Here is a 26,621-nt window from a genome sequence, read left to right as displayed (position 1 = left end):
ATAACCTCCTCCTAAACCAAGGAGCTGATTGTGGACTTTATCACACAGCAGGTGCGAAATTACGAGCAATAGTGCACCAATGTGGCCCACATAACAGTGTGTAATATGCGTTTTAATGAAATGCATTTAATAAAATAAAATAGCGCATCGTCAGTGGTGTGCTAATGGAGTGAGTAGACAATTTCAGATACCTGGGTCTTCATATCACACAGGATCTGTCATGGTCCCGTGACATAAACACTCTGGTGTCTCTTCTTCCTCAAAAGACTTAGAGACTTCCATTTACTTCTGAAGGTGCTTAAGAACCTCTATTCATGCACCATCCAGAGCATTTATACTTGATTTTTTATTTTTTTATTTATTCTTTTACTTTCAGTGGCCGGGAATTGCACAGCAATAAGCATTTAACTGCAAGTTGTTCCGTGTATGATTGTGTAGCTGACAAATAAAATTTTGAATTTGAATTTTATATGTGTTGTATTTTTCTTTTACTCGTTCACAAGCAATTATTCTCCCAGGTGAACAACATACATAAGAAATCCATCCATCCGCTTATCCTTTTTGCGGGGGGCGCTGGAGCCTATCCCAGCTGTCATAGGGCGAGAGGCGGGGTACACCCTGGACAGGTCGCCAGTCTGTCGCAGGGCTAACAGACAGGGACAGACAACCATTCACACTCACATTCACACCTAGTGGCAATTTGGATTAGCCAATTAACCTATCCCCACAAGCTGCATGTCTTTGGACGGTGGGAGGAAGCCAGAGTACCTGGAAGGAACCCACGCAAACACGGGGAAAACATGCAAACTCCACACAGAAAGACCCCGGCCTGATGGTGGAATTGAACTCAGGACCTTTTTGCTGTGCGGCAACAGTGCTAACCACCGTGCCACCGTGCTGCCACCATAAGAAATCCAGTATACATATAAGCTATAGTATATTATATATGAATGTATCTGTCCATTGGTTAATTACAAAAGCTTGTAGAGGCAGGAGCTCACAGTACAAGCATATGCCCAACCTAATATAAGATTGTGTTTTTTACATTATTTCATATGGGTTTTTTTTTTAAATCTATGTTTACAAGTGTAAAGAAGTCACTCAACTCAGCTCTGTAGAGTGGTTAATCATAATGAAGTAGTTCATTTCAACTTGTAGGCTCAATCTGATCTTCATACTTTTGGCAAGCAGATGGCACCAAAGATCACTGTATTGAAAATCTTTGAGTAACAAACCCTTAAGTGCTTCAGAAAGCTTCATTAGGTGATCACTACTATAGGAATAAAACCACAATACAACCAAATGGCAGCAACTTGGGTTGAGTGGTGCTCAAACACTCATTCAGACTGATGGCAAGATATTAGCAATCTGTCTTTCTTTATCAGTTGACAGCAATTACTTTACAAATGTTTGACAATCTCTCTAAAAGCAACTGCTGTTCAAGTCAGACTGTGACTGTTTGCAGAAAGCCTGCATCCTATCAGGTGACCTGTGGCAATCTTCCTTTCCTTTGGTTAGTTGCACAGGTTCAAATGTGGTGGTGAATCTGCAACATCCACAAACTCTGGACTTTCATTTGGTCCCCACAAGTTGCAGTATGTGTGAAATATGAAAATTTAATTATCCACTTCTGTCAAAAGTCTGCAAGATGTGCAGATTCAGTGAGTGAAGATCCAGGAAAACACGACAAACAAGAATTGAGCTTAACGGCAAACAGGCCTTTTTATTGAGACTGATTGCAAAGATAGTATAATAAAGGGGGAAAAAAAACACAAAATGGGAACTGAAACCTACGTTGAAGAAAACACTGGAAAGTTTGACAACACACAAGGGGCATGAGCTCACCAAGAAAAAAAACAAAAAACCCCCCCCAAAAAACAGGAAGTAGCAGGACACAAAGACCAAACACGCTAACTTAAGACAGACAACTGAGTAAACAGACAAGACTGACTTCACAAGGAGACACAAAAAGTGAAACATGAGAAAGAGACAGTGGAAATAAGACAGGAAACAATTAAGTAAAAAGACAGCATACAAATGAAAAGATGATGTATCCTCCTGAGAACCACCCTGTACGTTTGTTCTCTGTAATGGACATTTGTTTTTTTGTCTATAATATTTGGACTTATTTGAGGTACCTTACTAAGTCCTAATGTGGCAAATAAAGGACGTTCTGGGCTTTCAATTGATATCTTATGTTTTTGTATGGGCTCTTTTAGCTTCAAAGAGGTAGGAAATCATAAAACGTTCTCTCTGTTCTCAGGAGGTTATTAGGGAACTAAGACAATAGGATGGGAATACGGGGCGACAGAAACTAAATAAAAGACAAGACGAGACGAGACGAGGGAAACAACAAAATAAGATGGAACATACAAAATACAGAGCTGCAGACTAGAAAATGTACATATGAAAGTAATTGTACATTCAAAATATGTAACAGAAATACATTTGGCCTGAATAATGTTTGATAAACTCATTATAGCATAATGCTTGTAACAAGCTCTCTTTCAGATGAAACGCTAAAATATGTATTTTTTTGTTTTCTTTTATTTACAGAGTTACAACCTGAAAATGGCAACAAATAGTAGGAATAAGCCATGAGCAAATGTGAAGGCAATTACAGAGTTAATGTGAAGAGAGTTATACACATACACACACACACACACACATATATATATACACATATATATATATATACACACACACACACACACACACACACACACACATACATATATATATATATATACATATATATATATATGTGTGTGTGTGTGTGTGTGTGTGTGTGTGTGTGTATATGTATATGTATATATATATATATATATATATATATATATATATATATATATATATGTGTATATATATATATATCACATTAAGAGATTTGATTGAACAAATGGGGTGCTGTCAATGCTGGTCTGTCTGTTGCGCAGCATCCCTTCAAGCTGGCCCATCAGCCCAAAATTGCACCAGCCCACAGGGAAAATGACCATAATGTCAAATTACCAGTTCAGCCCTGCTTTTGATGCAAATACATTTGTACCCAGTTGGACAACAGTTAGTGTTTGAGCGGGGGCAGCATAAATGCATCATGCGCATAAGAAACTAAGAAACTAAGAAAATCGACAATCGATATTTGTTTAATTCACAACTGATTAGAATTCATAAAAAACAAAAGCTTTTAAAACAAAGGTTCAGATTTAAAGATTCTTAGTGTCTAAAATAGATGACATAAAATATTGTATTCAAATGCGTGTAGATATTGTATACAAAGTACAATTTTAATGGCTAGTGCAGTGGCCTTTTTATTGTTAGAAAAGTAGTCATCATCATCATCATCATCCTTTATTTATAAAGCCCTTAAAAACAACCACAGCTGACACAAAGTGCTGTACATAGGAACTATATAATAAAAGTACATAAGATATAAATAAAAGAAAAAGTAAAATAATTAATTAAATTAATAATTTCATTACAAGAGAAACTAAGTTTCACTGAGGTTTAAAGCCAAAGAATAAAAGTGGGTTTTAAGACGCGATTTAAAGGTGGACAGTGAAGGGGCCTCTCTAATGTGCAAGGGCAAATTATTCCATAATTTAGGACACACGATAGAAAAGGCCCTGTCCCCTCTGAGCTTCCTCCTGGATCTCGGTACCTCCAGGAGCAGCTGGTCAGCTGACCTTAGAGACCGACAGGGTGTGCGGAGATGAAGAAGTTCAGAGAGGTAAGGCGGGCAAGATTGTGAAAGCATTTAAAAACAAACATGAGAATTATCTTTAAAAGACACAGGCAGCCAGTGCAGAGAGATAAATCCAGGAATTAAGCTCTTCTGTGTCAGAGGAAACAAAGTCAGAAGGGCCACAGAGCTGATTAAAAGCAGCAGAAAAAGGCGCGGCAGTGGAGGGGTTAACAACCCGACAGCGCCGAGCAGCAGCGCGAGATTTAACTGCAGTATGTGTAAAACCAACGTTGAATAACACAGGCATATGATCTGAGAGTGCACAGTCACAAATCTAGTTAGTGACAGGCAGACCATATGACAGAACAAGATCCAGTGTGTGTCCATGCTCATGTGTAGGGCCAGGCACGGACTGTACCAGGCTAAAAGAGTCAATAAGGCTTAAAAAAGTCATTTACCAGTGGCTTATCAGGACAACATACATGCATATTAAAATCTCCAACAATAAGAACACTATTAAAGTTGGGCATAATCTCATTTATGAAGTTGTTATTGTATTTCGGGGGACGATAGATGACAGTGCAGAAAACCGTGTTTGAGCGACTCACCTAAAACAAGGTAAGTTCGAAGCTGGAGAACGAAGGCTGTAGAAAACACTGCTTACATTTGTGATCCTTTTTGTAAACAGTCGCTGTGCCTGCACCTCTGCCTGTCACGGACCCGGTTCCGGGGACTCGGGGTTCGTGAACAGTGTGGACCTTTATTGTTATTAGTGTATTGGATGTATGTTTGCTGCACTGTGTTCTTGTGTTCAATGCTGGTGTGTGTATGTGTGTGAGGCTGGAGGATGAAGGACAGCCACCTGCAGGCCTGATGGGTGTGGCCCTGCCAGCTGCTGGTCACGCCTAGCTTACCACACACCTGCTTCTGATCAGGATCGTCGGGGGAGCTACTTAACAGAGCGATGGAGCTTCCTCCGGCGCAGGATCGTTGAGTTAGACTCCATGTCAGTGTTTCTAGTGTTGTTAAAGTGTATGCCTGCCGGAGTTGGTGCCATAACGGCTGTGTCTGTGTTTTTCCCCAGGAGGACAGCGGAACACAGGACTGCAAGACACACGGGGTGTGTGAAGGCACAGGGGCAGAGAGCACGGGATACCAGCACTTGGGAGAAGACACGTCACGGGAGTCGAGGGAGCACTTTTGGAGATTCAATGTGTGGTGTACCATTACCTCACTGTAAATAAACCCACTGTTCATTCCATTAAGTCCAGCGTTTGGGTCCTATTTCCCCATCTCCCCACGATCTGCCAGCCAGACCGTGACACTGCCTGACGTCCGTGGCGAATTAAAATAGCACAATCCATTGGTAAAAGTTCAGATAGAGCACTGGACTCACCAAACTCAGCCACGTCACAGAAAATCAGATCACGGGAACTGACGAAGTCCCAAAGAATAAAAGTTTTGTTTAAAAGTGATCTGGCGTTCACCAGGGCAATCCTGGCAGGAGCTGGAGCTGGAGCACCGGTTTCAGTAACTCGAGAAACCCGACGCAGCAATCTCAGGTTTCGATGATGTTGACGGCGGAGGTTTAGCCTGGGAGGGCATGGGCAGCGAGGCCAAGGAGCATCATCAAAGCCGACCACTGGCACCAAACAGGCATCAACAGGATCTAGGAAATGCCGAGATACAAACAATCTTGGAAATAATCCATGTGCTGGTCGGAAAACAGCAGAACAATTCCTTAGTTAAACCTTTAGCTTTACCAGCCGACCGCTTCATTTACCCCGGCAACGATAACGCCTTCGCCGAGAAGGTAGCCTAGGAACCCGGTACAGGTAACCCGGGATTGCCGATACAACTGGGGGCAGGGGTTGCTGCCACCAGCTCTAAACGACACAATATTTTGGACCACAGGTTGGAGGTCCAGTAGTGTCTGGCGATCATACTTTAGCAGAGACTTTGTTTCGTGGATGACAAAAGTTAGAAATAATATAAACAGGAACAAACTTGGCAGTGACAGACGAGCAGCCACACACACCGGCGCCATCTTGATTCACCCATGAACAAAATTATAAGGCTGTTCTAACAAATGGATTTACATCCAGATGGATGTCACCAATCTTCATCCAGATGGATTTTATATTAAAAAAATGGGCCACTTTCCGTGATGTACAATTTTCTGAAGATTTGATATGTTCTAATTTTGTAGGCACTTTCACGAATGATGAAATCTGATCCCAGAAGACGAGTCTGTTTTTTGTCACAACCCTGCACAGAATAACTTAGTACTGATAAATCATTTGCTTCAAGAATGTTAAATATAACTGTATGAATAGTTACTTGTCAGTTTCTTTAGTGAAACGCTGACAGATGAGCTTTTTGTCAGACTGATTTAGTTTGTTGCTAAAAATGATTTGGTACTGGTACTTCTATTCAGAATTCTTTCACGTCAAAGCTTATTTCAAAATACCCAGGTCTAGTAGTAGTTGTCATAAGTTTTTAAAGTACCAAAGATCATACAGTATATCATAAAAAGGAAAGTTTCCCTCCAACAAATACACATGTATTTGTGCTTTTGTAGAGCATCTTTGAATTATAACACACCTCTCATAAAACATTTATGTCTAATTGTGAATCATGCTTTGTAAATATATGTTTTATTAAATGTATTTTTTTCAGAATGTATTTTTACCCAAAGATAGATTACTATGCAATACTTTTAGTAGCCTAGACTATTTGGGATCAAACAGAGCGACGTACAATGAATGAAAATGCGTTTGTTATTCTTGCCTGCCTTAAAATGTGAACTCTCGGTTTTTCTTTTTCACAGCGACTGTGAGACAGTAGTTGGAAACTGAGCAATTTTGAAAATAAAATACTAAACAGTACAAATAACTGAGGCAACGTCAGAAAAAAACATGTTTATTGCTGTTTATCATGTGAGAAGATTAAGCAAAGCAAGTTACTAGATCATTTTGTAATTGACCAAGTTAAATGAAATTTAAAGAAAGCCAAGTGAAAGTTAAACTATAAAAACATTAGATCTTGCAGTATCATTAAGAACTTTCCCCCACATATCATGCATCGACATCAACAGTACAGTTTGCATTAGCATGCATTCATAACAGAAGCCACCACAGGCGTCTTTGCAGTTGATAATGGCTGTTCAGCTAGATGATAACCTTTGAAACAGGAGACTTGGGAGACATGAGCCTGAAAGATTAAGATGTCTGTGGGATGTCTTTGAAGAAGTCAAAGGTTGCCGTACAGTTGATTCTGCAAGAATTTTGAGTAAAAATTTATTCAGTTTTAATCTAAAATGATTCTTAAATAATTAGCTTTTTTGTTTTTTTCCAAACACAACAAAACAAACTAAATTAACTTTAAATAAATCAAAGTCTACGTAGCAGGGATTTGTTTCAAAAAAAGTTCATCCATATAAATAATTCAAGTTCCTTACACTAACCTTGGCATTGTTATCAAGCATAACAAAATAAATTACTTTAGAGAAAGTATAACATTTTTAATAGATTAAGTAATAATCTGCGATCAGTTTGGATGTTGTAATGTTATTTAATGAAAAAAGTCTTAAGTTTGGTTGATTTGGATTTTGTCATTCACTGCGACACCACTAACCTCAGGGTTGAAAGGGGATGGTCGTCTCCTGTTACTGTATCAAACAACATAGAAATGGAAGCAGGTTGTTCAAACATAAAGAAATAAAACACATTGGTATGTCATTTAAAGAAAAAATTGCATGAATAAAACTCACTCCTTCGGGGATGGACAGCGTGGTTTGGACACAGCTCCACAGGTAACATTGCTGCTGTGTTTACTATGGGGGTTAAAGAAAATAACATGTTAGTTTATGACTGTTTTTACTATGACATTATGGCAGTTGTCGTACTGCTATGAATACTTACGTATAGGCAACACTGATGTTCGCAGTGCAGTCTTGGCGTCTGCAGAATGTATAAACATTTTTTTAAATATTACTTAATGTGTGTATGTATATTTCTTTTATATAGGGAAATTTAAAAATTATATAAAAACAAACAAGAAGACTACAAATACTACCTTGAAAATCGGCTCCAAAATGACTGCCTATAGAATGAAAACAATAATAAGAAGAAGAAGAAGAAGAAGAAGAAGACAAGACAAAGGAAAGATTTCAATTCAGTTCAAGTCACTTCAATTCAGTTATTATTTAAACAGTGCAAAATCACAGGAACAGTTGCTTCTAGGCACTTTACATTGCACAGTAGAGACCAAAAATAGAGCAAGCACTTGGCAACAGGAAAAAGAAAAACTCTCTTTTAACAGGAAGAAACAGCTGGCCGAACTAGGCTCAGGGAGGGGAAGCCATCTGCTGCAACAGGTTGGGGGTGCGGGGAGGAAAACAGGATAAAAGACACATTGTGGAAGAGAGCCAGATATTAATAATAGCTAATAATTAAATATAGTGTGGCATATAAACATAAAGTGAGTGAAAAAAGGTCAACGAAAAAGAAGTCCTATTGGTCTATTGCAGCTTAATTAGGGAAGGATTCAGGGTCATCTAATCCCACTCTAACAATATGCTTTATTAAAATGGAAACTTTTAAGACTAATCTTAAAAGTAGGAAGAGTGTCTTCTTAATCCAAACTGGGAGCTGATTCCACATAAGAGGAGCCTGAAAGCTGAAGACTCTGCCTCTCATTCTACTTTAAAATATACTAGGTACCACAAGTAAGCCCACAGTCTGAGAGCTTATACGGTACTATGAGTTTTTCAGATAAGATGGGGCCTAATTCTTCAAGACCGTGTATGTCATGAGAAGGAGTTTAAGTTTAATTCTGGAATTAACAGGGAGGTGATGAAGAGAGGCCAAAAGGGGAGAAATATGCCCTCTCTTTCTAGTCTCTGTCAGTACTCTTGCTGCAACATTTTGGATCAAGTGAAGGCTTTTCAGGGAGCCCAATTGCAATGAATTACAGTAGTCCATCCTAAAAGTAAAATATGTATGAACTAGTTTTTCAGCATCTGAGACAGAATGTTTCTAATTTAAGAGATATTAGGTAAATACAATAAAGCAATCCTACAAATTTTTTAATATGCACATTGAAAGGTCAAAGGTCAAACCTGGTCAAAACAACTCCAAGATTCCTCACAGTGTTACTGAATGTCAACGTAGTGCCATCCAGATTAAGCATCTGATTAGATACAGTGGGGCAAAAAAGTATTTAGTCAGCCACCGATTGTGCAAGTTCCCCCACCTAAAATGATGACAGAGGTCAGTAATTTGCACCAGAGGTACACTTAAACTGTGAGAGACAGAATGTAAAAAAAAAATCCATGAATCCACATGGTAGGATTTGTAAAGAATTTATTCGTAAATCAGGGTGGAAAATAAGTATTTGGTCAATAACAAAAATACAACTCAATACTTTGTAACATAACCTTTGTTGGCAATAACAGAGGTCAAACGTTTACTATAGGTCTTTACCAGGTTTGCACACACAGTAGCTGGTATTTTGGCCCATTCCTCCATGCAGATCTTCTCGAGAGCAGTGATGTTTTGGGGCTGTCGCCGAGCAACACGGACTTTCAACTCCCGCCACAGATTTTCTATGGGGTTGAGGTCTGGAGACTGGCTAGGCCTCTCCAGGACTTTCAAATGCTTCTTACGGAGCCACTCCTTTGTTGCCCGGGCGGTGTGTTTTGGATCATTGTCATGTTGGAAGACCCAGCCTCGTTTCATCTTCAAAGTTCTCACTGATGGAAGGAGGTTTTGGCTCAAAATCTCACGATACATGGCCCCATTCATTCTGTCCTTAACACGGATCAGTCGTCCTGTCCCCTTGGCAGAAAAACAGTCCCATAGCATGATGTTTCCACCCCCATGCTTCACAGTAGGTATGGTGTTCTTGGGATGCAACTCCGTATTCTTCTTCCTCCAAACACGACGAGTTGAGTTTATACCAAAAAGTTCTACTTTGGTTTCATCTGACCACATGACATTCTCCCAATCCTCTGCTGTATCATCCATGTGCTCTCTGGCAAACTTCAGACGGGCCTGGACATGCACTGGCTTCAGCAGCGGAACCCGTCTGTCACTGCGGGATTTGATTCCCTGCCATTGTAGTGTGTTACTGATGGTGACCTTTGTTACTTTGGTCCCAGCTCTCTGCAGGTCATTCACCAGGTCCCCGTGTGGTCCTGGGATCTTTGCTCACCGTTCTCATGATCATTTTGACCCCACGGGATGAGATCTTGCGTGGAGCCCCAGATCGAGGGAGATTATCAGTGGTCTTGTATGTCTTCCATTTTCTGATGATTGCTCCCACAGTTGATTTTTTCACACCAAGCTGCTTGCCTATTGTAGATTCACTCTTCCCAGTCTGGTGCAGGTCTACAATACTTTTCCTGGTGTCCTTCGAAAGCTCTTTGGTCTTGGCCATGGCGGAGTTTGGAGTCTGACTGTTTGCGGCTGTGGACAGGTGTCTTTTATACAGATGATGAGTTCAAACAAGTGCCATTCATACAGGTAACGAGTGGGGGACAGAAAAGCTTCTTACAGAAGACGTTACAGGTCTGTGAGAGCCAGAGATTTTCCTTGTTTGAGGTGACCATATACTTATTTTCCACCCTAATTTACGAATAAATTCTTTACAAATCCTACCATGTGAATTCATGGATTTTTTTTTTTCACATTCTGTCTCTCACAGTTGAAGTGTACCTCTGGTGCAAATTACTGACCTCTGTCATCATTTTTAAGTGGGGGAACTTGCACAATCGGTGGCTGACTAAATACTTTTTTGCCCCACTGTACATCCATCCATCCATCCATCCATTCGCTTCCGCTTATCCTTTTCAGGGTCGCGGGGGGCGCTGGAGCCTATCCCAGCTGTCATAGGGCGAGAGGCAGGGTACACCCTGGACAGGTCGCCAGTCTGTCGCAGGGCTAACACATAGGGACAGACAACCATTCATACTCACATTCACTCGCACATTCACACCTAGTGACAATTTGGATTATCCAATTAACCTATCCCCACAAGTTTCCCCACAATGATTAGATACAATATTTCTAAATAGTTTAGGGCCGTGTTCAATAACCTCAGTTTTATATGAATTTCAATGCAGGTGGCTAGAGGCCATATAGGTCTTTAAGACATTTCTGCAGTTTTACTTAAGAAAAAGAAGGAGAAACAACTTTAACAGTAAAAAATTGTACAATCAAAATCCAACAGTACCTGGGCTTCCTCTCATGTTGCCATGCCATGCGATCCTCTTCTTTTCTATTAAGAGTACAATCAACAGGATATTTCCAGTTAAGCATTCATATCAGGGTTACAAATGGTGGCTTTCTTTTTTTGTTTTCCTTACCGTGAAAATCGACTCCAAATGGACCTCCTATTTTGAAAGCAAAGCATTGTTAGTTGGTTTGTTTTACTGTATTTCTTCAGTTTGCAGAACACTGGTGATATACCTTTTTTCTGGCCTTGGTGGTCTGTCTCTGTCATCTGTGTATCTCCTAAATATTTTGTGAGACAATTAGGAGTCAGTTTTTTTAAAATGCAAGGCACAGTCTATACACAATAAATCACATGAGTCACTTTATTTCATTACATGATACAATGAAGAGAACAGTCACAAAGGAATCCTTAAAAATGGTTACCTGGATAATCTATCCCAAAGTGATCTTCTGTGAAATTACAGGGAGAAATATTTACAGGGTTGTTTTGGTGGAGACGTTAAAAAAGAAAAAAATTAACAGTTATTAACAAATTAGCGACATTTTTCACACATGCTTTTACAAATATTAGCTCAAACATCACATTTATAGACATCAGGTGTATAAAACAACCATTGCAACCATCAACTTTTTTTTTTATCATGTTGCTCATAAAGCTCATTTGACCATCTCAACTTCATTTTTCTGTGTCAGATATGATATGACTGATAAAACTTATTTATATTTAATTAATATGGATATGTTGTTGAAGCAGGCTCTGGATGCTTTTAGATTCTTTTGAATCATTTTAGAACATCTTTAAAGTACGAACTCCTGTATTCAGTTGTGATGAGAGGTCTTGACTCATGACTGAATTATGTCATTATTATTCACTTTTTATGTTAAAATAACTTGCCTTTTTTCTGGTCGAGGTGGTGGTTTCAGTGATTCATCTGTGTGTTTCCTATATTTGGTTGGAGGAGAAAAAAAACATTTTCAGCTTCAGAGTCAACACATTGTAACATCGTTACACAGACAGCTGCAATCACTATCAGAAATATGATATGATATAAATTAATGTTATATTTCCTCAACCTTTTCCTCCAGATGAACACTGCAAACACTGCAGCTAAGGTGATTATGATGAGAGCCACAAATGAGACTGGAAAGGCCATTGGAGCAGAACATTTAAACTGGTACATCAGTGATCCTGGTGATGTAGATACATTTGAGGTTAATAAACACAATTCAACAGAAGAAATACTTCGATAACATATAGAGTAGAGATAAAGTGTGTCTGCTAACCCTTCACATTTAAGCTGACTGTGTGGGCTTGTTCCCTGTTACGCCAAAAGATAGCGTTACAGGTGAGGTTTCTGACTCCATCTCCTTCAGTAACAATAAAAGTGATTGTGGAAGTTGTCTGCCAGGTGCCTCGTGACATCATGATCTCTGAGACCTCAATGGTGAGGTGAGAGACACTCCATGAGAACACCGGAGGATGTGATGAACATGTGTGTGTAACAGAACACGAAACAGTTATAGTTGAACCAGCATCAACTTCTTTTGGAACGGGGGTCATCACTGGTTTTTCTGGAGAAGCTGAGCATGACAAACACAAAGAAGATTATACTTGATACTTAGAAAGCAATGTGTTTGTCACATTTCAGTGATCTACAGTGGGACTCCAAACCTTTCATGATAATAAATACACAGCTGTTGTTGAATGTATGTGTCTCATGTCCTTTCTCTGCATAGAAACAGAAGGGTCCGTTGTCAAAGGGCTTGATGTCATCAATCTCCAGTGAGCAGTTTCCCTCATTTAGATTTCCTAACATTTTGGTTCGGCCCTTAAAATGGTCAATTACATAGCTTTGGCCATTATGGAATACAATGTCTCCGCTTTTTTTGGACCAGATGCCACGGGTCATCGGTTCATCCTCTTTGTACTGGAAACTGCAGGGAATCACCACACAGGAGCGCGTCAAGGCACTAAATCTTAAAGGGACGTCGGCAGGCAAAGCAGAGGTTGCTGTAATGGGAAAAATGTTAGATGCTGGTTTAAATTAATCCTCTTGAGATGTGACATGATGAAAACAAAAAGAGTTTGAGAGTGCTGACAAGTGCACTTACTGTAATTTTCAAATGGATCTCTCTCATATTCTGGGAAAATGATAACAACCAATTAATAACAATTCAACATCTAGAGGAGTATTTTTGTGTTTTTGGAAAGTTAGATGAAAGTAGGTCTCATATGTAAGGTGTAAGCCATAAGCCTATTGGTTCAGATTTATAGAAACAGTTATAAGACTTATAAAGTGTTATAAAAATTGTTGGTCCCTGGGCAATAATGGAGACAATCTTTTAAGTCTAGATGGAGGCAGGTTTTATACTTTTCTTTCTAGTTTTCTCTTTACAAATGTTTTGTGGCACTTTTCATCCATCTAGCAATCCTTCAATTTTCTTCTGCTGATCCAATTTACGCTCATAGGGTGAAAAGTGGGGTACATCCTGGACAAGTTGCCCATCTATTACAGGTCTGGCACTTTAATGCACATGTAAAATGTCTTTCTGGATACATTATCTAAAAGTTTTGTATTTCTCCCTCTTTTCCCTTCTCAGTGACTTCCAGCTTATGACTCAGCTATATGTTCATATATAATGCCCAAATCAAACACGCTAGCTTTAATTCTAGTCAAGCTAATGGCTTCCTCTTCTGCTTGTGTATGTGCTAACCTGAGCTAATTGGCGGCTGGCTTTATTTATTTATTTATTTTTTTACCAATCTAACAAAATCAGTTTTCCAACAGAAAGCTAATAGGTATATTTTGTAAAGTATCAAACAATCAGGAGGGCGACATGTAGGAACTCACGTTTTACAGTAAGAGTTGCAGATGTTGAGAACTCCCCACTAATAAACTGAGCAGTGCAAGTCAAAAGTTTACCATCATCACTTAGGGAGGGAATAAAAGTTAGATTTGACACTATAGTGTATGTATTGTTGGGAGTCTGTTTGGTGTTCAATGAACTTTGCATGTTGTTGTAGTTCCAGATGACACTTGGTGTGTTTTTCCTGCACTTAAAGATCACAGAACAAGTGACATTCTTCGCCATGCCCTCTGTTAACTCCCCTGGTGGTTCATTCATAGTGATTTCCTGAAATGGACCTGAGCAAGAAAGTTAGAGTGAAGCTTAATGATAGCAATTGTTGTTTAATTCAAGTAAACCCTCCCATTAAACTTACATTCAACATTGAGTGGAATTTCCTTGGTGGCTTTCTGACCCCCAGAGTAGCTAACAGTACAAGCCACACTCTGGTGCTCTTCCTTTACTTCCCAAACTTGTTCTACTCTCCTTTCCCAAATCCCATCAGATACCAGTGTGTCCGTGATCCGGTCTTTTCCAGGTATACCATTTAGGGTTACGGTTGGGGGAGCAAAAATACATGCGTGGCGCACACTGCAGGACACAGTGCCCTGCTCTCCCACTCTGGGAGTACCAATAATATTTAGCTCTGGTTCTGGTGCATGTTCTGTGAATAAGAAATATTCAAGAGCTATAGTGATACAGTAACTTCTGAGTTCTATGTTCCAGAAATATGAATGTTTACATAATTGTAGTATTTGTTTAACAGCCAGTTTGTGGGAATTAAATGCATTGGTTACTCTGTTATACTGAATATTTTACTGCGCATTTGTTAGTTAGTTTGTTTTTTATAGAAAAGCAACAAACCAACAAAGTAAATTTTAAATGACTGAATGTAGTGACAAGTGAAGTCCTGACTCAAGCTTTCTGTAATCATTTTTTGGATTTAAGTTGAAGTGACTGTAAATGGGAGTTCAATGACACTTACCTGAAACAATAAGTTCAGTAGATCCATCATAAAATGAGTGACCTACGGTGTGGTAGGAAGTAATTGCGTTCTTATCTATCCATGGATAAAGTCGGTCATGGTTGTGGGACATCTCCAGCCTTTCAATCTTAAGACTACAGTTCTGCTCCACCACTGATCCAATTAAACTAGTTCGACCATCAAACTTACTAATAACATTCCCTCCTTGGTTGAATACAGCTGGAAATCCATTGATTTGGTACAAGTACCACATCACTTGAAGGTCATTAGGCTGTGAGTTTTTGTAGGAGAATTTACATGGAATGATGAGACACGATCCCTTCAACCCAGTTATGGTGCTTGGAGCAGTGAAGGACCAACCCCGATTGAGTATGTTTCCTGCAAAAAAATTAGAAAAAAAAAACTTTTGAAGAACTATTTAATCTTAAAAATAAATCTTAACAGACAAAACAGACATGGACGTAGCTGCCATGGCCAGAGAAGAAAGAGAAGAGGTAGCAGAAGCAGCAAGATGAATAAGCTGTAAAGTTATGGGGAACTGAAAAGCTGCTTAAAAGCACATTGTAAATAAAGACTTTGCAATCACATTGCCGAATGACGGTCATTCCTACCACACTAACAACATTCATTTTTTTCTGGTATATATCTACTCTAATAACTTTTTGTCTGTCTGTCTGAGCTTTTAAATGAAGATAATTACTATTTGCACTTACTCTTTACCCGCAGCCTGATGCTCACTTCTTGTGTTTGCCCCCCCTTGAATTTTGCAAAGCAGGTAACAGATCTCCCGTTGTCGCTGGGTGAAGATTTAAATGACAGTATGGAGATGGTCTTCCACTGAGTCTCCCCCGGTACCTTTTCTGTATTAGTGGATGCTGCCACACTGCCATAGTTCCATGTGAGAGTTGGTGTATTCTTGTGACATGTGTATAAGGCAGTGCATGTTACTTTGCTATCATACCCTTCAAGAAATTCATCTGATGTAGAGCTTATATTCAATGGCGAAATGGAGCCTGAGATATAAATGGAAAATGTTACATTTTCATGTCACATTAAATTCAGTACATGAAATATATTGCACATTGAATATATTACATGGTACTCACATTCAGCATTCAGTGGAATCGACCTTTCGGCACTCTGACCCGCAGGGTAGTTAACAGCACAACTTACACTCTGGTGCTCTTCTTCTACTGTCCAAGTTTGAACTATTTTACTTTCCCAAATCCCTTCAGATACCAGAGTGTCCATGTTCTGATCAATTCCAGGTAAACCATTTAGGGTTAAGGTTGGGGGAGCAGAGAAACATGTATGCTGCACACTGCAGGACACAGTGCCCTGCTCTCCCACTCTGAGGATACCAATAATGCTCAACTGTGGTTCTGGTGCATGTTCTGTTAATTCAAAGCAAAAATTGAGAGCTACAGCAACACAGCAACTTTTGAGTCATTTGCAGGAAGTAATAACTGCAATTAAACAAACTTAGTTAAAAGTGATAGGGAAGAAAAAAATACAGATAGCTGAAAATAAATATTTCTTCACATTAGTTTATGTGTCTCTCTTAATGGTTTGATATAAGTATTGTAGTTTTAAGTGTTATTGAAATACATTTATTGGGTTTAGACAACACTGTGCCAGGAAAAAGCTAAAGATTCTAACTACAATTTATATGCTGAGGCAAATCATTGCAAATTATACATGCACAAAACTAAAATACAGATAAATAATAAATAAAAAATAAATCAGAGAGGACTCAGTTTGTCGTGGTAAGGGTTTCTTTCTGTAGTAACTTGGATGTATAGCAATGGAATTAAAGTTGAATTGAAGAAATTAATGAATGCTTACCTGAAACAATAAGTTCAGTAGATCCATCATAAAATGAGTGACCTTTGGTGTGGTAGGAAGTAATTGTGTTCTTATCTATCCATGGATAAAGTTGGTTATGGTTGTCTGACATCTCCAACCTTTCAATCTTAAGACTGCAGTTCTTCTCAGTTACTGATCCAGTCAAGCTTGTTCGACCATTAAACTTTCTAATAACTGTCCCTTCTTGGTTGTATACAGCTGGGTATTCGTTCCTCTGATACAAGTACCATATAACTTGAAGGTCTTTAGGCTGAGAGTTTTTGTAGGAGAATTTGCATGGAATGGTGAGACATGACCCTTTTAACCCAGTTATGGTGGCTGGAGCAGTGAAGGACCAACCCAGATTCAGTATGTTTCCTGCAAAAGAGAAGAAGCTTTTGAAGCACTTTTGATCTTAACAAAAAATAAATAAATATTGGCAGCCACCAGTGCTACCCCCTGCCTCCTAGATGTTGCAGGTATGGTATAAATTTGAAAACCCCAGATGATTTTCCAAAAGTTGTCCTGTGAACTTAAACCAGATGACTTAATTCTTGAGTTATTGCATTCTCAAACTCAAGTGCCCTCAATGGTGGAGCAACAACAATACCCTCAGCCTTTTCTGCCTAACACTTAAAAAGGGCTCACACTCTGTTTGAAATGAAATGAACTTGAGACAAAACATCTCTTTGCAACTTTGAGGAATAATAACAGACAGCATATAGACTGCCCCACCAGGGACAACATCATACTGGATCACTGCTACACCACTCTAAAAGATGCCTATCGCTCTGTGCCCCGGGCAGCTTTGGGACATTCTGATCACTGCATGGTCCATCTTATTCCAGTTTATAGGCAAAAACTCAAACGTGCCAAGCCTGTAGTCAAAACTGTGAAGAAGTGGACTAACGCAGCAAAGCAGGAACTGCAGGACTGTTTTGACTCCACTGATTGGACTGTTTTTGAAGCTGCATCTGAGAACCTAGATGAGCTCACGGACACTGTGACATCATACATCAGTTTCTGTGAAGACGTGTGTGTGCCAACAAAGACCTTTTGCACATACAACAACAATAAAGCATGGTTCACTCCTAAACTCCAACATCTTCGTAAGGCCAAGGAGGATGCCTACAGAAGTGGTGACAGGGTCCTGTACAAGCAAGCCAGGAACACACTGACCAAGGAGATCAAAGCAGCTAAAAGCATCTACTCCCAGAAGCTGGAAGAACGGCTCTCAGCCAACGACCCTGCGTCAGTGTGGAGGGGCCTGCAGGAAATCACCAGCTACAGACGCCCCCCACCCACTATTGAAGCAAACAAAGACCTGGCCAACGAGTTAAACACTTTCTATTGCAGGTTTGTGACGGACAGACTCCCACGCCCCACCCTCCCCTCCCCAGGGACATTGCTTCAGACATTGACCCCCAACACACCTTCCACCTCTCCCCCCTTCACCCTGCCCCTCCCCAATCAAGACTCAACGACCACCCCCACCCTCCCCAATCCAGACTCAACGACCACCACCACCCTCTCCAATCCAGACTCAACGACCTCCACCACACCTCTCACCCCCCTTTCCTCCTCCCTGAAACTCAGAATACACACTCAGGATGTGAGCCGACTATTCCAGAAACAGAAGCCCAGGAAAGCCCCCGGACCAGACGGCGTCTCACCCTCCTGCCTCAAAACCTGTGCTGAACAGCTGGCTCCCATCTTTACTCGCATCTTCAACAGATCTCTGGAGCTGTGTGAAGTTCCCTCCTGCTTCAAACGCTCCACCATCATCCCTGTTCCCAAGAAACCCACCATCACAGGACTGAATGACTACAGACCTGTCGCCTTGACGTCTGTGGTCATGAAATCCTTCGAACGACTGGTGTTAGCCCATCTGAAAGACATTACAGGCCACCAGCTGGACCCTCTGCAGTTTGCCTACCGGGCAAACAGGTCGGTGGATGATGCAGTGAACATGGGGCTGCATTACATCCTGCAACACCTTGACCGCCCGGGAACTTATGCCAGGGTCCTGTTTGTGGACTTTAGTTCGGCTTTTAACACCATTGTGCCTGAACTTCTTTCCTCCAAACTCTCCCAGCTCAGCGTGTCACCAGCTACCTGTCAGTGGATCACCAGCTTCCTGACAGACAGAAAGCAACAAGTGAGGCTGGGGGAGATCACCTCTGAAACCCGGTCCCTCAGTATTGGTGCCACTCAAGGATGTGTCCTCTCACCACTACTGTTCTCCCTCAACACTAACGACTGCACCTCCAAGAACTCGGCTGTCAAACTCCTAAAGTTTGCAGATGACACCACTGTCATTGGCCTCATTCAAGATGGTGATGAGTCTGCATACCGGCAAGAAGTTGAGCGGCTGGTACTCTGGTGCAGTCAGCTCAATCTGGAGCTGAACACTCTTAAGACTGTAGAGATGACAGTGGACTTCTGCTGACATTGCCAGGACTTGCACATTACTCCCTCTAACCCTGAAAATCTTACAATTCAGTCTCTGCATCAGGTCTAGTATCATAATAGATCCAAGTCCTCTGTCAGTCATTGTATTTCTGTAATATGTCTTGATGCATGCTCAATCATCCAGGTAAGTAAATCCCCTAAAGTTGATTCTGTTTACCTGGACATAGCATCTTTAGTGGGAGAAACGTTTTGTCACTCATCCAAGTGACTTCTTCAGTCTCAGATGACTGCAGGTTTCCCCAATCTTATAAACATAACATTTGCATAATGACTGAAACTAGCACCACTGCATGAACAATCTGCTGGGAGGTCAGTTCCTTGATCATTAATATGTAAATTCCCCTGACCATTGATCCACAACCACTGATCAAAGCTCATTGGTCAAAGACCATTAATCAATGACCATGAGCAGTGTTGGGGAGTAACGGAATACATGTACCAGCGTTATATATTTAACCCTTTAAGACCAGAAAAGCATAAAGTCAAACATGACTTTTAAAAGGCCTGCAAGTAAAAAACTACATTTCCCGCAAAAATCATCACTTCCGGTTTCGGGCAGGTAATGGCGGACATGCGATAGTTCGCGTTGACGTCTATTTCAATGTAGGAAGTGTTACGAACAGCTGATCGGATCGGCAAAGCGTGTTTCTGGAATATCATGTTTTTGTTGCAGCAAGTGCTTTTTATGCAATTTTTGCAAAGCTATGTGGAAAGAAACTGTGACCTAGGACAAGCTGAGGGCATAAGATGTAAGTACAACTCCTCCGGTTTCCTATGCAAAAAAAAATTATTGCGCTAGCTTACGTGGTTCCGGTTCTACAGGGATTTAAAAATAGTTACGCAAAACAGAGCGTGCCCGCTCCACTTTAAAGGGTTAAAATACAAAATATGAGTAACTGTATTCCGTTACAGTTACCGTTTACAAAGGTGGTAATCAGAATACAGTTACTTTGTTGAAATAAATGGATTACACGGAGGTCTTTTCCTGTTTCATGTATTAGCCTGCACCCTCTCTATTTTTGGTAATTCAACACCAGAGGAAACCGAAACAAAGCAAGCATTTAGAGGCTCTAATGCCTGTGTCTCAATCTCGTGGCCCATGTCATCTCTACTTGCGGCCCGCATAATGACGTGAAGTAATATACATATAACACCCAGCACGCCCCTGCGGGCAGTTTATCCTTCAAGCTCGGGTCCTCTACCAGAGGCCTGGGAGCTTGAGGGTCCTGCGCAGTATCTTAGCTGTTCCCAGGACTGCGCTCTTCTGGACAGAGATTTCCGATGTTGTTCCCGGGATCTGCTGGAGCCACTCGCCTAGCTTGGGAGTCACCGCACCTAGTGCTCCGATTACCACGGGGACCACCGTTACCTTCACCCTCCACATCCTCTCGAGCTCTTCTCTGAGCCCTTGGTATTTCTCCAGCTTCTCGTGTTCCTTCTTCCTGATATTGCTGTCATTCGGAACCGCTACATCGATCACTACGGCCGTCTTCTTCTGTTTGTCTACCACCACTATGTCAAGTTGGTTAGCCACCACCATTTTGTCCGTCTGTATCTGGAAGTCCCACAGGATCTTAGCTCGGTCATTCTCCACCACCCTTGGGGGCATCTCCCATTTTGACCTCGGGACTTCCAGGTTATACTCGGCACAGATGTTCCTGTACACTATGCCGGCCACTTGGTTATGGCGTTCCATGTATGCCTTGCCTGCTAGCATCTTGCACCCTGCTGTTATGTGCGGGATTGTCTCTGGGGCATCTTTACACAGCCTGCACCTGGGGTCTTGCCTGGTGTGATAGACCCCAGCCTCTATGGATCTTGTGCTCAGAGCTTGTTCTTGTGCTGCCATGATTAGTGCCTCTGTGCTGTCTTTCAGTCCAGCTTTGTCCAACCACTGGTAGGATTTCTGGATATCAGCCACCTCCTCTATCTGCCGGTGGTACATACCGTGCAGGGGCCTGTCCTTCCATGATGGTTCCTCGTCTCCCTCCTCTTTCTTGGGTTTCTGCTGCCTGAGGTATTCACTGAGCACTCGGTCAGTTGGGGCCATCTTCCCAATGTATTCTTGGATGTTCGTTGTCTCATCCTGGACTGTGGTGCTGACACTCACCAGTCCCCGGCCCCCTTCCTTCCGCTTAGCGTACAGCCTCAGGGTGCTGGACTTGGGATGAAACCCTCCATGCATGGTAAGGAGCTTTCTTGTCTTTATGTCAGTGGCTTCTATCTCCTCCTTTGGCCAGCCTATTACCCCAGCAGGGTACCTGATCACGGGCAGGGCATACGTGTTGATGGCCCGGATCTTGTTCTTACCATTCAGCTGACTCCTCAGGACTTGCCTGACCCTCTGCAGGTACTTGGTGGTTGCAGCTTTTCTAGCGGCCTCTTCATGGTTCCCATTCGCCTGTGGGATCCCCAGGTACTTGTAACTGTCCTCTATGTCTGCAATGTTGCCTTCTGGTAGTTCAATCCCCTCAGTTCTGACTACCTTCCCTCTCTTTGTTACCATCTGACTACACTTCTCCAGTCCGAACGACATTCCAATGTCATTGCTGTATAGCCTGGTAGTGTGGATCAGTGAATCGATGTCTCGTTCACTCTTGGCATACAGCTTGATGTCATCCATGTACAGGAGGTGGCTGACAACTACTCCGTTCCGTAGTCGGTATCCGTAGCCAGCCTTGTTAATGATCTCACTGAGGGGGTTCAGGCCTATGCAGAACAGCAGTGGGGACAGAGCATCTCCTTGGTAGATCCCGCACTTGATGGTGACTTGTGCTATGGGCTTGGAGTTGGCCTCAAGTGTTGTGCGCCACATCCCCATTGAGTTCCTGATGAAGGCTCTTAGGGTCCCATTGATCTTGTACAATTCTAGGCATTCCAGTATCCAGCTGTGGGGCATTGAGTCATAGGCCTTCTTGTAATCAATCCAGGCAGTGCACAGGTTGGTCAGTCTGGTCTTGCAGTCTCGGCTGACTGTTCTGTCTACCAGTAGCTGGTGTTTTGCGCCTCTGGTATTCTTGCCAATTCCTTTCTGTGTCCCGCTCATGTATTGACCCATGTGCCTGTTCATCTTAGCCGATATGATGCCTGACAGGAGCTTCCATGTAGTACTGAGGCAGGTTATTGGTCGGTAGTTGGAGGGGACCGGTCCCTTCTTGGGGTCCTTGGGGATCAGGACCGTCCGACCTTCGGTTAGCCATTCCGGGTGTCTCTCGTTAACTAGCAGCTGGTTCATTTGTGCTGCCAGACGCTCGTGGAGTGCAGTCAGCTTCTTTAGCCAGTAGGCGTGAACCATGTCGGGCCCTGGTGCTGTCCAATTCTTCATACTGGAGACCCTTTCTTGGATATCTGCCACTGTGATGGTTACTGTTCGGGGAGGTCGCTGTGGTCTGCCCTCAGATCCACTAGCCACTGAGCATTGCCGTTATGGGTTGTGTCCTTCTCCCATATGCTCTTCCAGTGTTGCTCGGTCTCCAGCCTGGGTGGTGCTGTTCTCTTATTATTATTATTGTTCCCTTGCCACTGAGAGTACACCTTTGCTGGTTCTGTGGAGAACAGCTGGTTTATTCTCCTGCCTTCTATCTCTCTGGTGGCAGTTTCCAAGGCCTCAGGTATGGACAGCTTGCTGTATTTCTTATGCACCTTCTTTGTCGCTACTTTGATCTTGCCCTCTAGCCTCCTTCTCCATGGAGGGTACTGCCCCTTGTGGCTGTTCAACTTGTAGCCAAGCATCTCACTGATCACTGCTGCCATATTGTAGATCAGCTTGTTAGTGTCGGTAATCGTGGTTGTAGGTATTGTCCGCAGTGCTGCATTAACATAATCTAGCAGACCTTCTGAGGGTACTTCACGTAATCTTGGTAACCGGCTACGGGGGATCCAGGTTTCAAGCTTGGCCATGATCCTATCTTTCAGGTCAGTTCCTCTCGCACTCAACGATCCTTCTCCTATCGCACTTGGGGCTATGTACCCAATCTCGGGTGGGGGTGATGATATCTCCCCCCTGACCTGGTGTCCTGACTCCTCCTTGCCGTAGCATTTGTGTTGTACCTCGTCAATCTCTAGCTGTGAGAGCAGTCCCTTCTATCGACTCATTTCGGGAGGAGAACCGGGCATCTATTGCTTCTCTGCATTCAATCCTGAGTGGGTACGGCCAACGAATTACCGACATGGAAGAAGGAACGAATGAGGTTGACAAGAGACTGAGCAGCATGGAGACCTGCCAATCCTCGCTAGTTAAAGAGAAAGAGGCTTTAAGAGAGAAGGTGGCGTACTTGGAAAACTAAACCAGACGGCAGTATATATGCATTGTGGGGATACCAGAGAATACAGAGGGTCCACTACCAACGGAATTCATCGCCAAACTACTCTTTGATGTGCTTGGGGAGAACAACTTCGAGAGGCCGCCATCGGTGGATAGAGCCCACAGAAGTTTGGCTCCTAAACCAGCAGATGGTGACAACAGATCACGTCCGTTCATTGTCAGACTCCACCATTTCCAAACCAGAGAGCTGATCCTACGCCTCGCCAGACAGAAGGGCCCGCTCCTATTCAACGGATCGAGATTCCACATATTTCCTGACTACAGCTCAGAACAGCTCAACAAACGACGTGCAGCCTTCTCAGAGTCCAAAAGGAAGGTCCACACTGCAAAGGTCAAGTTAGGTCTCTTCTACCCAGCCACTCTGCAGTTCACACACAACCGGAAACGCCTGAGGTTTCCCGAAACCTGCAGTGGCGCTGGCCTACATTAATAATAATATCCCTGTTGATGGCAGCTGGATCCACTCTTACTGGCTGATTCAGACTTTGTGAAGTTCATTACAGAACAAATAGATTTTTTTCTACAGGTAAATAGGACGGATGGCATCTCAGCTTCGACCCTCTGGGAGACGCTTAAAGCGTATCTCCGGGGACAATTTATCTCTCATTCTGCATATTGAGGAGTTATCCTTAGAAATCAAGACCCTGGACGGACTCATATATGGCTCTCCGACCCCTGATTTGATTAAGAGGAGAGTGGCCTTACAAACTGAAATTGATCTATTAACTACTACCCAAGCAGAGAAGCTCATTTTGAAATCTCGTGTTATTTCACAACTCATCTTATCAGATGGCTCATCAACTGAGGATCATCAAGCTATTAACAACTATTTTAGAGAGTTTTATGCTAAATTATATTCCTGAGATTCAGCACCAGCTCAAAATAAGTTCATCGCTTTTTTTTCCAATCTCAATATTCCTATAATTGACTCTGACTGGAAAGAACAATTGGAACAAAGTCTGACGCTGGAAGAAATTAAAAATGCAATAACGTCCCTTCAGAGTGGAAAAGCCCCTGGTCCAGACGGGTTTCCAACTGATTTTTATAATCAATTAATTAATCAATTAATTAATTAATCCTTTGTCCCTCTTTGGGGGGAAACTCCCACTGGGTTTAAATCTGGGACTCTCCACCATTAGACCTTAGAACTGAAGAAGCATCTCGGATGAGAGGTGAAACATCTTCAAGCAACTCAAAGAAGTCCAGATGCTTTTCTTTCCAAGCTCCTTAGACTATTCAGAATATTCTACTCTCATTGAGTAACGTAAAAGAATACGTTACAAAATGACAGACCGTGGAGTCCTTGAGGTAGCTCTTCTGTGTGACGAGCCACTGAAGAAGTCACAAAGCCTTCCTCCCACTGAAGAGGCTACGTCCAGATGAACAGAATCAACTTTTGGGGGTTTCTGAGATATGCATTCGAGTATTCATGAATGGTTAAAAAATGCTTAATTGCTGATAATGACTGCACGCACCACTAGAAAACTTGGTCATCTGCCTATTATTATTGTCATTATTATGAAATACATTTCAAAAGCATATGTAAACTATGATTAGGTAATATCACTTTTATTGCAGATGTAGTTTGTGAGAGAAAACAAATGCAGGACAATCCTATAAATGCTGTAAGAGTTTTGGGTGTATGGTTAGCTGTTACATTTAATAAATTTAATTTAATAAATATTTGTACTTACTCTTTACCCGCAGAATGATGGTTGCTCGTCGTGTCTGACCTCCAGCGAAACGTGCATAACATATCAGCGATCTTCCATTGTCATTAGCTGATGCTGTAAATGTCAGTGTGGAGACAGTCCTCCACTGAGCCCCCCCTGATAACTTGCTAGTATCAGAGGAGGCTGGCATATTACCATAATTCCATGTCACAGTTGGAATATTTCGATAGCATGTGTATGAAACAGTGCAAGTTACTGTACTTTGATCTCTCTCCAGAAATTCATATGATGCAGAGCTGACAGTCAGCCCTGAAATGGAGCCTGGGATACAATTAAAAATGGTTAAATATCAAAGATGGTGTAGGATAAAATGCAATTTACTTTCACCACTTACAATATGAGGTTAAGGTTTTAGATGCTGATGCAGAGCGACCACCACGGTGTTCCACATAGCACTCCACAATTTGATATTCTTTCTCTATGAACAGAGTGGTTGTCACCATAGTTTTGGATCTTCCATTAGATAGACGGCTATGAGTTAGACGTTCGTTTCGCAGGGGGATGTTGAGCCTCAGACTTGGGGGATAAGTGGGACAAGTGTGGTAAACACTGCATTGCACTGTTACAGACTGCCCAACCACTGTGTTCCCAAAGATCTCGATAACCGGTGGATCTGCTGTGCCTTAAATCATAAAATGTGAAGATTTACATAATCATATAACAACATAGTGATCAATTTATAGTGAAATCTTAAATTATTTACCTACCCACTACTTCAACAGTTACAGTTGTGTCATAGAAAGGGTAGGTTCTCCATCCAACATTTTCAGGATCCACCCAGGGATAAAGCTTCTGACTGTGATCAGCCAAGGTCACTGGGTCAATCAACAGACTACATGTCCGATGGTGTGAAGAAGTATATACACGTGTTCTTCCTTTAAATATGTCCAACACATCATTCCAGTTCCAGTTGTCATATACTATTGGATATCCTCTCTTCACATACTGATACCACACTACACGATCTGGTCTTCTAGGTGGATACTGATAGTAATCATAACTGCAAGGGATAACAAGACAGGAACCCAACAATCCTTTGATATTTCTTGGCATTTTCACCTGCCAAGCACTGGAGCTGCACAAAATATATCCTGCAAGAGAATCATGACGCAATGAGAGAAACTGAAATATAAAACACACAAAAACACACGAGTATATATATATATATATATATATATATATATATATATATATATACATATATATATATATATATATATATATATATATATATTGAAATGACCATACCTAGGCTATAGATGCACAGGAAAAATGGTCCAGACCCAGACATCTTATTAATGGTATAGCATTCCTGAAACAAATATATGAAATTAAAACTTACTAAAACCTTGACATTTTATGATGTTTTTATTACAATATGATGACATCAGTCAGTTACGTTGTCTTTGTGAAGTCATAGGGTATCATATTGAAAAAATAAAATGTGTGTTGTGCTACTCTCTCCACGTTCTGTCATGTGATATATTACTTAATG

At 41.6% G+C, this 26,621-nt stretch overlaps 2 protein-coding genes across 2 annotated transcripts; one reads left to right on the top strand and one right to left on the bottom strand.

Annotated features, from left to right (window-relative positions):
* Positions 1-6,615: 6,615 nt before the first annotated feature.
* Positions 6,616-26,433, bottom strand: LOC147318493 (uncharacterized). The gene is made up of 24 exons (XM_086309847.1): positions 26,375-26,433; positions 25,834-26,217; positions 25,461-25,748; positions 25,088-25,387; positions 16,598-16,975; positions 15,859-16,146; positions 15,466-15,765; positions 14,753-15,130; positions 14,144-14,431; positions 13,773-14,066; positions 13,033-13,062; positions 12,593-12,931; positions 12,205-12,501; positions 11,995-12,109; positions 11,816-11,863; positions 11,344-11,370; positions 11,155-11,199; positions 11,052-11,078; positions 10,919-10,963; positions 7,760-7,786; positions 7,606-7,644; positions 7,455-7,517; positions 7,319-7,352; positions 6,616-6,958 (listed from the first exon to the last, which is right to left on the bottom strand). The coding sequence occupies exons 1-24, from the start codon at positions 26,415-26,417 to the stop codon at positions 6,935-6,937; spliced, it is 4,101 nt and encodes a 1,366-aa protein (XP_086165973.1). The 5' UTR covers positions 26,418-26,433; the 3' UTR covers positions 6,616-6,934.
* Positions 17,068-23,355, top strand: LOC147318494 (uncharacterized). Its single transcript, XM_086310117.1, has 3 exons — positions 17,068-17,081; positions 17,300-17,949; positions 23,135-23,355. The coding sequence occupies exons 1-3, from the start codon at positions 17,068-17,070 to the stop codon at positions 23,353-23,355; spliced, it is 885 nt and encodes a 294-aa protein (XP_086166243.1).
* Positions 26,434-26,621: the final 188 nt, after the last annotated feature.

The sequence above is a fragment of the Aulonocara sp. 'chitande type north' Nkhata Bay genome, linkage group LG11 (genome assembly GCF_057382095.1).
Source record: "Aulonocara sp. 'chitande type north' Nkhata Bay isolate Kocher_YH1m ecotype deep benthic linkage group LG11, A_spYH_male_GT1.1, whole genome shotgun sequence".
Taxonomy (NCBI): Eukaryota; Metazoa; Chordata; class Actinopteri; order Cichliformes; family Cichlidae; genus Aulonocara; species Aulonocara sp. 'chitande type north' Nkhata Bay.
The sequence above is the reverse complement of the archived record's forward strand: the minus strand, read 5'-3'. Positions and strand labels throughout refer to the sequence as shown.

What these genes read in the sequence shown, in the direction of transcription:
- LOC147318494 (XM_086310117.1), top strand. An exon ending in CGAGTTAAACACTTTCTATT is followed by an intron (nt 17,950 to 23,134) that starts GCAGGTTTGTGA and finishes GTCAATCTCTAG; the next exon opens with CTGTGAGAGCAGTCCCTTCT.
- LOC147318493 (XM_086309847.1), bottom strand. Translation starts at nt 26,417, where the DNA reads ATGTCTGGGTCTGGACCATTTTTCCTGTGCATCTATAGCCTAG. An exon ending in GATTCCACTGAATGCTGAAT is followed by an intron (nt 15,766 to 15,858) that starts GTGAGTACCATG and finishes TTTATATCTCAG; the next exon opens with GCTCCATTTCGCCATTGAAT. An exon ending in CAACATGAGAGGAAGCCCAG is followed by an intron (nt 7,787 to 10,918) that starts GTACTGTTGGAT and finishes TTCATTCTATAG; the next exon opens with GCAGTCATTTTGGAGCCGAT.